The sequence below is a fragment of the Xyrauchen texanus genome, chromosome 24, assembly GCF_025860055.1.
Source record: "Xyrauchen texanus isolate HMW12.3.18 chromosome 24, RBS_HiC_50CHRs, whole genome shotgun sequence".
NCBI lineage: Eukaryota > Metazoa > Chordata > Actinopteri > Cypriniformes > Catostomidae > Xyrauchen > Xyrauchen texanus.
Window position 1 is genome coordinate 19169351 of NC_068299.1, and position 17379 is coordinate 19186729.

A 17379-nucleotide genomic window follows, 5' to 3' on the forward strand; every position below is an offset into this window, starting at 1 on the left:
CATTCCTCAGACTAGCGGGACAAATCGATGGTGTCCTCCTTTGGCCGAGGGTAAGTGGGTCATACATAAGGGGTCCCAGGGTTCAGCAAACTGCTTAGCAAGTGGAGATAAGTCAGGCAGACACAGCACAGCTGAGTGGACAGTGACAGACTCCACTGAGGAAATGCCCTTGCTATGGCTCACTCAATATGTGACCCAGTCCTGCCAAACACACATGGCACTGAAAGCCTTCAGGTCCTGTTTAATGCCCTGCTATAACCTCAGCTCAAACCTTGTCTCACTTAATGGACTAAATAGTCATAGAAAGACCACGAGTGTCTTTCTCTTAATAATTTGAATTGGCTCTTTTCTTTCAAATCACCAGTGAGGACCCTCGGTCACCAGTATTACCAGAAATGTGCTTACATTTTCTTTTGGAGTTTTGTTTTGCTTTTCCAAGCAAAAGCAAGATGACAGAGCCCAGGCTACAAGGCCAGCTAACCGGTCTAAACTGGTTCTGACATTAGAGGTGGGGTGCAGCTGGCAAAGAAAAAAGTGCCATTGTTTTTGCCTTTAGCAAAAAAGGAACCTGGAAGCATTTGAGGTATCGTCAGCAGGTACAGTGTAAAAGAGTCAGAGAGAGAAAGAAAGAAAGAAAGAAAGAAAGAAAGAAAGAAAGAAAGAAAGAAAGAAAGAAAGAAAGAGCTGATGAAAATGAGAGAAAGAAAGACAAGCAGACAGAGCAACAGAGGGCTGCAAGAGAGGAGGGTGAGAAAAACTGTAAAGGCTAAAGGGAGCGTGGGCTATGACACTGTCTCATCAAACAGTTGGACCTCAGCCAAGTTCATCTAGTTCATCTGTTAATGGACAACCACCATAGGGCCAAACCCCAACTCCTGCAACCAGCACCAACAACCCCCCACCCCTTTGGATTATTCCAAAGCCTTTCTCCTTTTTGTTGGAGATAAACAAAGTAATTGAGGTTCAGATCTCACCCTGGGACTTTTGACAAAGCAATCTATCATCCTGTCTGGCTGAGCCAGTTTGACCACACTGAGCCCAGGGAGGCTAATGGACCCACTGGACAATTTTGTCTTTGTGTGGCTGCCCCCTCTGTTCTGCAACCCCATTCAGATGCCCCCTCACAGGCACAGATGTGCTTGACCAGTCCCTATAAGACCTGGAGCAACCGCTTACTCTGTGTAATAACACATACGGTGGCCCTGAAAAGAATTTGGGCACTTAATCCAAACTTAAAAATGTATGAATGTCTTTGTATTATATAATAAAATGTCAAACCATTGCCATTTATTTGAACAAAATATAGCACAAACACACTTTTTAACTGAAAAAAGCTAACTTTAAGAAAAAGAGGTTATTATCAAAAAAACACATTATCAAATATTATCAAATTATCAAAGATATCAAAGATATATTCTTCAAAATTAAGTCTTTCTGGTTGTCAAATGTGGGACATGTCCATAGGTAAAGTGATGAACTTGAGGAAATGTACTATTTCATCCATTATAATTACCTTAATTTTTAGGTAATTGCAAAATATGGATAAGTGAAGTTAGTTCTAGGAAAAACTGTAGCATCATTTGTTTAACGATACAACTTGGTTTGATATTTGATTTGAAATTCAATGACATTCATGAGCTAATTTTTTTAACTGTGCATTAAGTGTCCAAATTATTTTTAAGACCACTGTATGTGACTTCAAACCAGAGTGATATCAATAAGGAGGAAAGAGGACATAAGATGAAGCAGGACATTTAAAGAAGAAAGCAGTCAGTGTTAGAGAAAGATACAGAAGAAAAAAAGAATGGTTAGCATTAGCCCGAGACGTGTCGAGACACATACAGCTCCTGGATTTTCCCTGGAAGGACATGCAACTGAGTGAATGAAACTCAAGAGAGGGAAGAAAAGTATAAAAGACCAGGAGAGGTAGAGAGAGTGTGTTTACAGGAGAGAAGTGGGGGGGGGGGGCTGTGGACTTAACAGTGTCTTTTAGTCCTTGCATGCAGGGAATTTCAAACAGAAGGCGATTTATTCACTTTTTGTCTCGTAATCACAGACGGCATTATATATTCTTTTCATGCTTTTCCTCAGTCAGGTATTACATTTATCATATAGCCCATTGCTCTACGCATTTGATATATAATGTGGCATATGTAAAAGGAAATGTGAAGCTTCCACCGTGAGAAACCTCCTCACAACCAGAGATGTTGAATAATGCTGTGCACTGAAACAGGCACAAGTTGTTAGAATGGTTTCAGCTGATAACTGATACAAGGATTAAGGCAGACACAACATGAGCAGGTCGTCTATGTATCAAGCATGGTCCAAATCCACCCTGAAAATATGTAGGTAAAGCCCCACTGCGTGTTTATGCATGCATTTGTGTGCGTGTTGTATGAGCTCAGGCGACAGACTAGAGACAGCAGCACCCATCGGGGATAGGTTCCTGTTCAGAGCACAAACAGACACGGTTCACAACCCCCACTGTGAAACAAACAGTCCAGAGCCTCTGCCAGGATCTCATCTCACACTTATACTCACACACACACACACAACTGAATGCATCCGGCATACAACAGATCACACAAGCCGACTGCATGCAGTCCAGTGCAACACATCTCCATCAAACAACACACATAATTCCCAAAAGATGACAACATGTACAAAAACAGGAAAGATAGAAAGAAAGAAAGAAAGAAAGAAAGAAAGAAAGAAAGAAAGAAAGAAAGAAAGAATGAAAGAAAGAGCTTAGAAATTAATACAAGACTGAGAGACAAAATTAGACACAGATGGCCAATGGATGAGACAAACTGATAAATTGTGTGTATGAAACACAATTTGGTTTGCTTTTTAAGTATGCTAATCAAGGAGAAAAGAGGACTAGCCAGCCCATATTGTAAAGATCAAACTGAGTCAAACTGACAGTCAAACGCTCTTCCCCACCGCCCCCCCCCCCCCCCCACAGTACGTATCTTAAACCCCCTAAATATCCACCACCGTTTCCATCTTTCTTTACCCATTTTGAGACGATAAATTATCCATTAGATTTCATCATATCATACTAAGGCAATTACATCAAGAAAATGATAGCGTGTGTGGAATCAATTATGCATGCCCTTGGCCGGAGACCAGAGGCTGGGAAGTCGAAAAGGGCAGATCTACTCTGCACATACACATACGCACACATACACACACGCACACGCACAAAGAAACCCATACTACACCACACTCACACACAAACACACTAATAAAAAAGACCCTGGATCTCACAGATGTGGCCCATTAGTTCATCTTACTGCCTAAAAAGTTCATGCACTTAATAATTTATATGTGTTCTGTATTCAGTTTCCCAGCTGAATATTAACAACTTTGAAGCGTGCTCACAACCAGGGTAGGGCTAAAAGAGTCCTGAGGAAAACAGTGCCTGCTTGAGTCCCACCGGCCCATGCAATCTCCTCCTCACCCCTCCCCTGTCCTCCCCTACTTTCCTGAAACCAGCGTGTCCGTTCGAGGAAAGAACTGTGCTGCTCGGTGCCATACACAACTTACTTTTTCCCTGATTAAGAATTCTTTTTCATCACAATGTAGGTTTCAGCGCTCCCTTGAAGAACTTTTTGGGGGGTAGAAAAAAACAGCAACATGAGAAAACCAATGGAGGGGAAAAAACCCTTGGGTTTTTGGTTTGTTTGTTTGTAGATTTTTTTGGTTTTATTTATTCAATTGTTTTTATTATTTAATAATTTAGTTTTAGCTCTCTTTATCTAATTGTATGATCTCATTATAATATCTGCATAAATTTATTTGATTGACATTCTTTTCACAAGCCTACTCACACTCTCTTTCTGGTTCAATTACATATGACAGTCACTCTCTTTTGGGGAATGCACACACTGAAACGAGGCAAGATCTGTGTATGTGAGAGTATGTGTGTCTACGTATGTATTTCCATATGGGTCCAACTGTACAAGCGCATGTTTGAGATCTGGAATCATTACAGCCACATGTCCACATGCAGAGGGGCACACACAACGTGCTGAAAGATTTAATTAATTTACCTCAGCATGTTAACACAGAGCCTCACTTAGTAAGACAAATCACTCACAGAAAATGGCACTAGCAGTAGAATCCCAGCAAGAGGGTGTGTGAGTGTGTGTGTGTGTGGGGGGGATCAACATCTGCTTCCTTGTTGGGAAAGGGGGTTTATGGGGGGCTTGGACATAAAAAATGCCAGAGCTGTCTGCTGGGCTGCGCACATGTACCAGCCTGAAAAATTATAAAAATGCCTAGGGCTCAGTCATCCTGTCGTGTGTGTGTGTGTGTGTGTGTGTGTGTGTGTGTGTGTGTGTGTGTGTGTGTGTGTGTGTGTGTGTGTGTGTGTGTGTCTGTGATTTGAGTGGTTAGATAAGGATTTCTCCACTATCTCTGCTGTGTGTCAGGCGTTCAGGCTGAGCCGGGTCTGATCAGCAGTGATTAAGTGCACTGCTGCAAGTAAAGTGCATTAATGAGGGTGTGCGGAGTCATCAAGTAAATTAAATACGTCAAATCTCCCGGTGAACTTTCAATCTTTACATACAAAATGTGGCTTTCATTTACATCCTCCATTTCTCCCTTAAAATCCAGGATGAAAAAAAGCAAACCACTACCAGAAGTAATTTATACCTTTGCTGTTTTGTTTTTTCAGAGGACCCCCTCCCCTGTGTAAGCATGAACACACACACACACACACACTCACACACACACACAAGCTCTCGCTTTCTCGTATGCATCTCCCTGCAGAAGGTCTGACAGGCCGTGCTGATTTGTTCAGAATGCGTATGGTAATAGGCCAATCAAAAATGCAAAACAATTGGCAATTACTGAGAAGACCTAATGGTCATTAGAATTTACAACTAGGTAATGAACTAAAGTCTGCCCACACCATGCATATTCATAAAGCAATTTAGGCTTTGAAGATTAAAGTAGTGCTTAAAATTCAAATGAGCCAGAGCAAATTATCAGTAAGATTCAGTCAGGAAGTAGAGGCTTTGTGTGTGTGTGTGTGTGTGTGTATGTGTGTGTGTGTGTGCGCGTGTGTGCGTGCGTGCGTGTGTGTGCGTGTGTTTGCTTGCACAAGTGTTTTTACGATTAGATGTTGCACCATTCTCCTCATGTTATGTTCACAGGAAAAGCTGACGTATATGTGTGTGTGTGTGTAAGAGAGAGAGAGAGAGAGAGAGAGAGAGAGAGAGAGAGAGAGAGAGAAAGGGAGAAAGATCAGCTGGCCCTGTGGGCCTGGTAAAGGCTACTGAGGGTCTAGGTGTGAGTTTAGAGACCAATCAACACCATAATGGCAGGTTAACAAAGCTGGGTCACGGCTTAACTCAACAAAGATCTTCTGAATCTTTATTCATCTCCCTTCCTCTTCTCTCATTCAGATCAGTTCAGTTCATTCACAGAAAAAAATAAATAAATTGACAGTTTGGAGACAATGAGTAAATGATCATTGGATAAGCATTTCAATAATTGTGGTTTTAGATGTCTGAGGAGATGCCTGAGGTTGAGCATTCAAAGAACTAGACATAGTGTGTGGAGATAATAATTTGTTAAAATAGCTTCATAATGATTTACTATTAAGCATAACAACTGCAGCTGCAATTATGTTCATATCACTTTAAGCAGCATCAGTCATTCAATTTATTACATGATAAAACAAAGCAATAAATAAATGCAAGAAAATTATACTTATCAGAAGACATCTTTTGTGTAAATGAGGTGTGAAGAAGAGAGAGAGGAAAAAAACTAAGAATCTCTGATCGTGAGTCTAACACTTAAACTAAATGACAAAGTACAACTATAAAGCACAATACATTTAAATCAATTCAAGATCTGTAAGGAGCCATATCTCCTAAAAATAAACTGAATTCTTCTCATTTTAACTGACAGGACTTATAAAACATCAGATCCCCCTAAAAGAAACAATTGAAAAGCAGATGCGCCTGCCCATTCCTGCCGCCCCTGCCCCTGGTCAGGCCTGTGCACATCTCCGCAATGTACACAGATCAAACATAATCTGTACACCGATCAAATGTAGTCTCTGTGGTCACAGGTAAGTTGTGTATGTATTGGGCTGCAGCTGGGCTCTGGGCTGCTTCATCCCACTCAAATCTAAAAATAAAGCAATTAACTTATTGGCAGGCAGGAGGGGAGAGAGTGTGACAGCCTGTCCTGCTCTGGGTGAGGGGTTGTGACCCACACAGGTCTCTAATGCAGTAAAGAGGTTCAGGCAGAGAGAAACAGAGCACAGTCAATGCTCACCCTCATGGATCTGACAGTTCAAGACATTTCTGAACATTCACACAGGATCTATATACAGTATACACACAAGTGCACACACACACACACATACAGGCATACACAGCCATGGTAGGCTTATCACACTATTTATCCAGGAGTCCAAATGTACAACAATAACAATAAAGATGAATCATACAAACAACACAAACAATTTATCTCACTGTAAAATTTGGATACAGGCAGTTGTTATCTTAAGAAGTTGTTTCTAGATCTTCTTTAATCTAATTTAGTTAGATTGATTCAGTCATGTAAAAAAAAAATATTTTGAGTAAATTTAGATTTTACTACCTGAAGCACGTTTTTAAGTTGCCTGACAAAACATTTACAATATTTTTTTATCTTTTTAATATATTGTTAAACTTAATTCATTCACTTGTTTACATTTGCTTAACAATAATATCAGACAAAAAATCACTATAGAGTATGTCAAATTATTAACAAACACAAATCTTCTAATCTTCAAATCTTCTAAATTTCCACTGTTATCTGCCATCATTAATCTGTTTTTCTCTCTTTCTTTTAAAGATCCGAGCCCTCAATCATCACGCATCCCGTCTGCGTACCATCACCACTGCAGAGTTTAACCATATATAAACACACGTGCATGCACACCCGCACACACATACGCAAACACTACAACCCACTAAAACTAGGCAGGCACCCAAGACCAACATGAGCAGAGCAGGCAACCCCCCAAAATACACACAAACACAGAGAGGGAGAGACAAACATCAGCTCCAGTCGTGGCACGCACGCTCTTGAGGACCTCACATGGGTGATGGGTCAGAAGTGGCCTCAAATAAGTCAAAGGTTTCGACAGAGATCCACCAAACTGCCAGTTTCACTGATGTGCTGGAGACAACCTGTCTCAGTGTAGTCTTTTTTGTTTTTAATTTACATAACCAGACCAGCAGAAACAGGTATCCAGTATCCAATATTTATAATTTAAACTTATAAGCATCAGATATCAGTTATTTTATATTAGGTTTACTGATAATGTTAGACACAAAAGACTTTTCAGTAACAGTAATTTAATTGAGGAGCCTTAAAGGAACAGTTCACCCAAAAATTATTTACTCTCATCATTTACTCACCCTTATGCCATCCAAGATGTGTGTGACTTCCTATCTTCTGCAGAACACAAACAAAATTATTTACAAGAATATCTCAGCTCTGTAGGTCTATACAAGTCAAGTGAATGGGTACCAAAATTTTGAAGCTCCAAAAGCACATAAAGGCAGCATACAAATTATCCACAAGACTCCATTTCTTCAATAGTGATATGATAAGTGTGGGTGAGAATCAGATCAATATTTAAGTCCTTTATTACTATACAATTTCACTTTCTTCTTCTTCTTTTCTTTTTGGCGATATACATTTTTCAGGTATTGAGGCCTGGGCAGGGAGGACAATTTATAGTAAAAAAGTATTTAAATATTGATCTGTTTCTCACCCACATCCATCATATCGCTTCTGACGATATAAATGTAACCATTGCAGTAGTATGGATTACTTTTATGCTCACTTAATGTTAATTTTGGAGCTTAAAATGTACCCATTCATTTGCATTGTATGGACCTACAGAGCTGAAATATTCTCCTAAAAATCATAATTTGTGTTCAGCAGAAGAAAAAAAGTTATACACATCTGGAATGGCATGATGTTGAGTAAATGATGAGAGAATTAAACAAATTTGGGTCAACTATCCCTTTAATTTAGTGTATATTGCAAATAAATAGGGTTAAATGTATTATTTGTAGACTGTGCACAATATTAGTCTCATAAAGTGGGCTGTTCACCGTTAGAGGCTAGTGATAAAGGAATGTTGTTATTGTGCTCTAAAACCAAGAAAAACAAATGTATAATGATTTATGCATATCAGTTATCGGACACTAAAACACAAATGTAATCATTATCAGTATTGTCATTCTCTATCTGAGTGCACTGGGAAGAGGAACATCTTAGACATTAGGAGAGACCGAATGATAGAAGGAAGGAAAAACAGAAAGGAGAATAAAGAAAAAAAACGACGCTGAAGGTGTCTGTAGAGACTCAAGTCCTGCCATCTGTAACCATTAGAGCCCAGATGAATTGATCGTATTGAGCGACCCGGCTGGCGCAGGGGCATTGCTGGTCAAGGTGACCTCGTAGTGAAGTTGTGTCTGCCCGGTAATACCAGGAAAGATAGAGCAAAAGGAAAGACAGAGAAAAGACAGAGGTGAAAAAAATGTATGACAGAAACAGTCCAGCCTAGCATGCAGTGACAAGGCTATTGCACGTATCTGACAGTCAGTGACTATTGTTGCAAAGAGTGTGTGTGTGTGTGTGTGTGTGTGTGTGTGTGTGTGTGTGTGTGTGTGTGTGTGTGTGTGTGTGTGTGTGTAGGTAAACATAGTAGTGGAGAACATCTCTCCTGAAGCCCACCCGATGCCTCCAGCCCAGCACCGAGCCAACTTCTCTTTGGCATTGGCCACTGAAGGATGTCCTGCAGCACCTCTGCCAACTCACACACCCTTTTATGTACTGTACACACACACACATCTCACATGCACGGCTGCAGGAAACCACAAACAAATGCACGGACCTCTCTCAGCCACACACACACTCACACACAGGCCAGAAATTCTGCACCATTCCTCTCATGTTTATAGAAGCCCAGTCTGTAATCCACTGAGATTTATAAATATGCTTTGTAGTACAGAAACATTTTTCATGGGCACGTTCTCGAAAACATCTGACACAATTTGAGAGCTGCAATATGACAGGACCCAGTGGGTCTATGCATGTCCACCCACATACAAACACACAAACATGTATGTTCGCACAAATAAGACAAACAGATCAGACCAGAGGGAGCTTAGATATCTGTAAAATGATCACATCTCTTCACAGAACAGCTAACGGCTCTGCTCATAGACCCAGATTCAAACACTACACCCTTTTACACCTGCATGTACATGCACGTAACAACAGACATAGCATATTTATCTACGGAAACAAACTCTTCTCTCCAGTGGTTTTTATATCAGCCAGACGATTTCTTAAATACTTCATTTAATTAAACATCTGATGAAAAGAAGCGATCGCTCGAGGTTGTCCCGGAAAGACCTGCCATTGTTGAGATGAGGACAGGCAGGCTGGATTGAGCTGGGTATTTCTCCTCTTGTGATGGAGAAGGCGATGCCATTGTCTGCAGGAGGGAAGGATGGGGGGGGGGGGAGCGTCATTGGGTGCTAAGAGCGTATGAAGGGGTGCGGGGGTTGGAGAACTGAGACAGAGCGGTGGCACTGTGCCAGGCAGTGCCCGTCTGGCTGCTAAATACCTTTGTTTTGCCGTAAGCTGGCTCTGCTGCAAAAACAGGTAAAAACGTTTACTTGACTGTGATTTTTCAAAGACATAAAGGGATTGTTTACCCAAAAATGAAAATTCTGTCATAATTGACTCTTAATAATTGTTGTAAACCTGAATGACGCTTATTCTTCCATGGAACACAAAAAGGAGATGTTAGATAGAACGTTAACCTCAGTCACTATTCACTTTCATTATATATTCTTTCCATACAATGAAAGTGAATGACATTCACATGACTAACATTTGTGTTCTGTGGAATAAATAATGTCATATGGGTTTGGAACAACATGAGGGTGAGTAAATAATGACAGATTGTTCATTTTTGGTCGAACTAAGCCTTTAAAATTAATCCACATATCTTCCCAAATAATATCCCTCAATGTAATTTCAATCAAATATAAAAACAGGGTATAGCACAACTGAAAAAAAGAATCCTGACTTGACTCTGTTTTTCTCATTCTTTTTGTTTTTGGATAAAGAGCAGAGGCATTTCTATTTTTTCCCAGGCAACACGAAATTCCCAGTCCAACAAAAGTGTGCGCTATAGCCCATTAGATGAGAATGGCAAATGAAAGGAAGCCGTCCACCCCCACAGCACAGTGTATCATGCAAATCAAGCCAGAGGATGCAGAATATCGCAATTTTTCTATGAGGGATACCGTGAGACACATCTTTGCATGCAGCAAACAGCTCCAAGAGAATTAAACATCATGCTGTGCTATTATTACACCTTATCCCCGTGGAAAGCTATGCACACCTCTTTCACACACCACACACGCACGGAATTGCTTTTTTTCTATGATCAGACACAAGCTAGTACACATTTGCAGGTAGAGCAGTGACTAGATGCATACACAAACCCACATGGGCATACACCCACATAAGATAGCTTGATGTTCTTTGAAAGGGGGGACAGGTCTTGTGTGTGAAGAAATCCTGCCCATGAAAAGAAATAAAAACCTTTTGAAAATTAGAGATGAAACCCTCCCCATTTGAATACATATTCATAAAGAGCTGCTTCCAGAGTGCCATCGCTGTTGGTGAAAGACATGTCTCTTTGTCGCTTCCTGATAATTCATTTTCCTGATTGTAAAAAACAGGACATATTAAAGAATGCATGGGTGTTGGCCCATATTAAGCTGTGTAAAGGTACACAAACCTCCGAACTGCACAAATCAAATGAACTGAGCTGTTTCTGTACACATGTAAATTTCCACATGTGCTGCTGAAGAAAGCATGCACATACTCTGAGACAAATACATGCACACACACACACACACACACACACACACACACACACACACTCATGTGGCATAGGATTATTCAGAAAGTAAAAACATCAGAAGACAGACATTCTTGTAACGTCAGCTCGCAGTGATGACCGAACATCAGCTAATGCCGCTCCTCGCATTACTAAATACTCCAAGTCCTTTTAAAAAATGATCAGTGTCAGCACACTCTCTCTCTCACTGCTGAACTCCAGAAAGGCGCTTTGATGATAATTATGATCATGACAGATCATCAAGCAACATATAATATGTTATATAAAAAGGAGGAAGGAAAAACCAATAAGTAAAAAGTCTAAATTGCTGGAGTCTTTGTTAAGCCACTCATTTGGGTCACATTTTGCCAAAGAAAATTGCAGGCAGCCCACATGCCAGACAATCGCACAGAGTGTAATTGATTCAATATTAATTGGATGCCCCTGATTTACATTGACTGCTACAACCATATGCATTGCAGAGAGGGAGATGAGCATGGATGAGAGAGAGTGTGAGCGCAAGAGAGTTAGAGTCATTAAAACCAACCCAGCAAAGGCCATTTAAAAAACAATTATCTGTATTGAGGTCCGTTCTGCATGGCAGCAGCGTTAGTCCGATCTAATCTGCCGATTTATTGGAAAGCAGTCATAATTTCAGAAGGGATGCCGTGGCAAAAGACATAGTCTTGGAAACCACTTGATAAAAAAAAAAAAAAGTTCAGTGCTCCAAATGGCCTCATAAGCAAATTCAATCTGTTCCATCGACATGCTTTAGGACAACATGTTCCAAACAGAAGAGCATAGAATGTTACTTTGTATAATTTTTGCATTTCATCAGATGTCTTACAGTGTGCGTTAAAGGACAAGATACAGATTATATCACCAGAGCGAATTCAAAGCTCAAAGCTCTGGGAACAACAGTAAATAAACTAGACACATGAACATTGTCAGTGAATATGAAGATTCAAAATGTCATTTAGGGATTCAAATGTAAATAAATAAAGGGTGTGTCAAATTAGAACGAGAAGAGAAGAGAAGAGAAGAGAATTGCCTCTTTTTATGCACACACAGCAAGTCCATTCCTCTGTGGCAGGTACTGCCTTTCGTCACACTATTTGGAAACTAAATTGTTACATCACACATAGAAACTTACTTATTTGGTTGTCTGAACTACAGCCTGACGATGCCTATAATAATAATAATAATAACAATAATAATATATGTTCTAGAAAACGTGTTGTTCAACTTCTACAATTTCTTTGCCATTCAAATGCAGCTTTTTGGTGTTCTAGCCCATCTCTAACCCACATACACACATACACACACACACACACAGACACACATACTAACAAAGTATTCTAGTTTACATATTCATGGTAAGCTGTTAAAACTAACCTTGAAGACACTATGTCTGAAATAATTTATAATATGGCTACTTAATATCTCTTCCCCGTCTGATCTGCCATGGCAGCAGATTCAGTAACATGCTGAGAAACTCTTATGGTCCTAAATTGTTAAAAATTTACATTATGATGTAAATGAGTTTAATAACCCAGTTTAACAGCTGACAGAAACAAGAGACGTGTGCGATAGCCGGCTTGCATAAAGGTTGTATAATTTGTGCTGAAACTGCATGAACATGCTTAAAACAGAGGGTAAGCAGACGCAAATGACCTCATTCAGCCTTTCTATCTGATTCAATGTGATCCTTTCATATATTTTGTCCAAAAGCTAATGTGCACATATGCAGATAAACTAGGAGGAATCATTCTTTGTTTTCTCAAATTATGCTGTCTCCAAAATGCAAGTGAAGACTCTTGGAAAACAGCTTGATACTTGAACTCAGCAGCCGATAATTAGCCCAAAGCAAAGGGTCAAGTACAAATTACTGTTGATGGGGCTAACCGGACCCAGACGCTTCCTGGAACCTGATCTTTGAGACAGACCAGAGAAAGGCCAAAAGTAAAGGCTGGGCAGAAGGAAAAAAAACAGACTGGAAAGTCTCACTCTCAAATTTTTGTACATTAAAAAAAAAAAAAAAACAGTGGTTTTAAATCATCTAAATAGCCAAAGACACACATGGATATGATCATATCTAATAACCACACTAGTACTTGAAGCAATTCATTTCACTTCACGATTATGAATACATTAGGTTGTATTTTAACACATGAGATTCCAGACATTTTTTCAAGTTGTTTTTTCTAAGACTATTTATTTCCCATGTTTTATTTAGTACACAAAGTCAACCACTACAAGCTAACCCTAATTAAAATGCACTATAAATTAAAACTAAAACAAATAATTAGCATTGTGTTATTGTTCCTTGACAAACCAAAATGACTGAACAGCCTTCCATTTCCTTTCCCTTATTTGACAGAAAATAAAAATGTGCAGGCGTGCATTTATACGGATAAGATGTGGCTGTGTGAAAACCCACAATGAAATCAAGATACATCTGTCGAGACCACATAAGAGAGGTTGTGCAGCACAGAGAGGCATTTCCCATGAGCCTGTGGACACACACCAAGGGGGATGGCCTCTCCCGTCACACCAAGAACATCTCAAAACGCCCCTCCAGCACCAAAAATTCCCCCTTTCACTCCCTCTCGTTCTCCATGTACAGCTGGGCAGTCCTCTTACTTTGGCCAGTAACAACATAGCAACATTAAGTCAAAGTCAGCTGTGCCACTTTTGACACTGGGCCTCATTTGATGGGGGGGGGCATCTACCATGTTAAACCAGGGTGAATCCTGTAACAAGTTACCAGCTTAACCTCTCAGGAGTAGCGAAGATATCTGAGAGGAAACGGATTTAAAACAGTGCAAATGTGCTAAACAAAAGCATGCAGCCAGTGGGAATGTGTGATCTATGGCTTGAATCTGAGCTTAATTATCCCACAGAGTCAAAGTGAATGTGATCCTTACTAATTTCAAACAGCGATGACCTCTAGATAATAAATCAGATACTAAATGTGTTTTTTACTCTAACAGAGCCCTGCTATGAAGTAATGCCATTTTTGGTCTTCATAATGGCTTCTCACTCTGAAGTTTGATTGAAGTTTTACAGCTTTTAAATATTCAGCACTCAGATAGGACATGTGTCTATGATGTGGCCCACACAACAACTCGGCTCTGTTGAGTGTTTAGAGTACATCATAAATGTTCTTCTCACACTCACGCACACATACAGACTTGTTATCATTTCATAGAAACAAATTACTTTTGAGATGAGGTTACCTGTTATGTTTTCCTGTTTGGGACAGATTCCTCGTGAAGACGTCGATAAGCAGTCATCATCCTCTGGTGTGACCTGGACGCCCACCTCCACAGGGTTGGAGGCTCTCCTTAGCTCATTGTGTGAGGGTGAGGGGGGCTTATCCACTGCTTTGTCCATGCACAAAGTGCCATTGCACTGCTTCCTTTTGTGCTCAATGAAAATAAGAATGTCTCCCAAAGGAAAGTTCATCTGACACTGGCCACAGGTGAGCAGGTCCTGGTCTCCCTCTGGAGCTACCTGTACCAGCCCACGCTGTTCTTGCCTCTCCTCCGAGACCACGGCTGACAGGGGCTCAGCTGCACGCAGGATGAATCCACATGTGACACAGAGGGAATGAAAAGCAAAGGGAATATTAGAGACTATGGGTGCTGTAATGAATGCAGCCAAGATGAGGACACACATAAGAAACATGCATTGCTTCACACAAGAATACTTTTGCTATTTTTATTTGACAAAACTGTTTCTCTACATTAAATGAATATGGAAGTTCATACCAAACACATTTGCATTTCCTGACACAAATAAACTTTTTTTGTTTTAATTTCAGACCTGTAAATTTAATCCAAAAAAAACAAAACAATCATAATTAAAATCAATAGCTCAATGGATGTCTGTTGAATCATTTCTGAGTGAGTTAAACTTTAATTACCAATACAAACATAAAATTCCCATACCTATGATAGCAGTGGCATAATAGCATATTCGTGTTTGATTTATTATGAAATAAAGCCAAAAAAATTTCGTTATATATATTTAGGCGCATTACCATCTGATCTGTGTCTGAACTAAATTCGTGTCAGTTTCACTCGACCGTTCACACATCTGGATTATCAAATAACTGCATGGACAACACGTGTAGATTCGGTAGGCTACACAAGATAGCCAGTTAACCCACAGTGAATGCTACTTGCCTGATAACAAACTACTGCTCAACTCTGCAACAAAATACGCTTCGCACAACAGCACTATTCGTTTTAGTTAGCTATAAAGGTTATCGCACACATTTCTCTAGTGACGTGTGTAATGCATTTTTATTATGATTGTTTAGTGAAATCTTTTACACTATGTTAGCTTCCTAATGGTAAAGTATCTTGACCTTCTTTATAAGCTGCCAATTTCATGCTTTAATGAACCTAAAACCACAGAGAATCAAAAAAATAGATTTTAATTTTAGCGTGTGATGATTGGTACAGATTTTGATTTAAAAAAAAAAAGTGATGGGATCAGGCACACCGCGAATAAATTTACTTCAGCCCAGTCTGGGGCAGATTTTGAGGAGCAGATGTGCTCATGAAGAAACATTCAACATATTTGCCACTGAAATACCACATCATTACTTTTTGTGAAAGAAAAATGCCCTTGTATGCTTTTGTATTAGCCTATTATTATTTTTATTTATGTTTTCGAGTTTAATTGCTCGCGATGCAAATAATTAAAAGAGGGCCATCTCAAGTAAAATCAAATAATTTTAAATCTGATACAGAGTGATTCTGATATTAATTTGTCTATCGTTTCTACGATAATTAGTCTTACTTGTTATACTTATTTTCACGTCTGACGTCTTAACAAATAGGCTACTCACACGTATGCATAGCCTACATACATATTTCTAAATTATAGCATCTACAACCGACCTTATAAAAATAAACAAATGTCCGATAATTATGTTGCAAAAGAATATTTGATAATCCAGATAATTACACAAAATCAAATTGAGATGACTCAGAATTTTAGACTGAAAACTTGATCGACACAACAACTAAAAACAGTGCAAACTGGACATAAGAGCTTTCCCAATTATTTTATAAATTCCACTGCACTTAGCGCTGACAAGCATATTGAATTTATTTTTATTTCGAATATATTTTGGCATTTTACAACACCTACTGTGTTTGATTTTAAAAGCAGGTTAAAAAAATCCAATAATATTACAAGTATATTTTTAAATGGTTCTCCTCTGAAAAGTAGGCTATCTCTTTGTGTTTAAAGGTGAGCAATTGAAGCTTTGTGGTTTTGAATCAAAAGAATACAAGTTGGACCTGTTCGTAAACCAGCTCATTCGTTCGAATATCTCTCACTGTCAAAATAACTGCCATCCCTGTGTAATTATGAATTAGATGGCAAAGTTTATCAAGATCGACATTAGTCCATGTATATTGCCTGAACCTCCTGTTAGTTTTCCAAGGATTTACTCGAACTAAAATGTGCTATTACTAAATACGAGGTAAAATATATATATATATCAACATTTCATGCCAGGTCAGGAAAGGACGAGGAAAAACAGTTACGAGTTCATTTAGCCTGCAATACGTTTCTCTCTTGCTAACATATGGTCAAATATAGATAAAGATAGCGGTGAAACTGATCGTGTTCATGTCTAGTTTATGATCGTACTCTGCCCCCTAGTGGCGGATTTCTGACACTTAAAGCAACGGACACGCGGAGAATCCAAAGCCTGTGTGTGTAGAAACCCTAGAATGTTACACGATACGTTACATTGTAACAACAACTCTGGATTTGTGTCAAACATGTTTACCTAATACAACGTAGCCTAATACTGTTTGGAGCTTGATGTTTGGGACAACAAAAAGTGATAATCTCTGAGAAAGTGTAATGTTTTATTTTCCTCTTGCTCCGGATTTTTGTTTATCCATAATTTAAGAAATAGGCCTACACTTGTTATTTACAACAAGGCAACTTAACACAACCCTTCACGACACATTAAGAGCTCAAGAAAAGATAACTTGACCAACCTTTTCGAAGAATAGTTCGAAAACAAAACTCAGTAGCCTACATGAACACACATGACTGTTTTTCGATAAGCTGCAGTTATATCTAAATATCTGCATTACAGTTAGGTTTTGCCTTACCTTTGTCATCGACATTTAAAACAAAATCAGGCTTACGTAAAATATCATTTATCCTTGCATGGCATGCACGCGAATCGTAAATAGTGTGGCTAAGAAGCTTCTCCTATTGCTTAAAACGAAAGCCCACGCGAGAAGACCAGAATTACGTTTTCACCTCAAATGTAAGAAAAGCTCTAGTTTATCATTCAAATGTAACAAATACGTTTTATATTTAGATAGTTTTCTGTGCAATGTTAAGCTCAGAAAGGCGACTATCATTCTCTATTAGCATGGCAGTACGGGCAC

General features: G+C 39.3%; 1 protein-coding gene across 2 annotated transcripts in view; it reads right to left on the minus strand.

The window, feature by feature from the left end:
- The window catches only part of LOC127618047 (B-cell lymphoma/leukemia 11A-like), a 69883-nt gene that overhangs the window by 51546 nt on the left and 958 nt on the right, over nucleotides 1-17379 (minus strand). Inside the window, exons 1-2 of one of the 2 annotated variants that reach the window (XM_052090279.1) lie at nucleotides 17095-17215; nucleotides 14185-14520 (exon numbers count right to left, since the gene is read on the minus strand). In XM_052090279.1, the coding sequence (XP_051946239.1) occupies nucleotides 14185-14413 (229 nt within the window). In that variant the 5' untranslated portion in view covers nucleotides 14414-14520; nucleotides 17095-17215. Of the gene's footprint in view, nucleotides 1-14184; nucleotides 14521-17094; nucleotides 17216-17379 lie in introns of those variants that run through there. The other variant, XM_052090278.1, reaches the window with a different exon arrangement.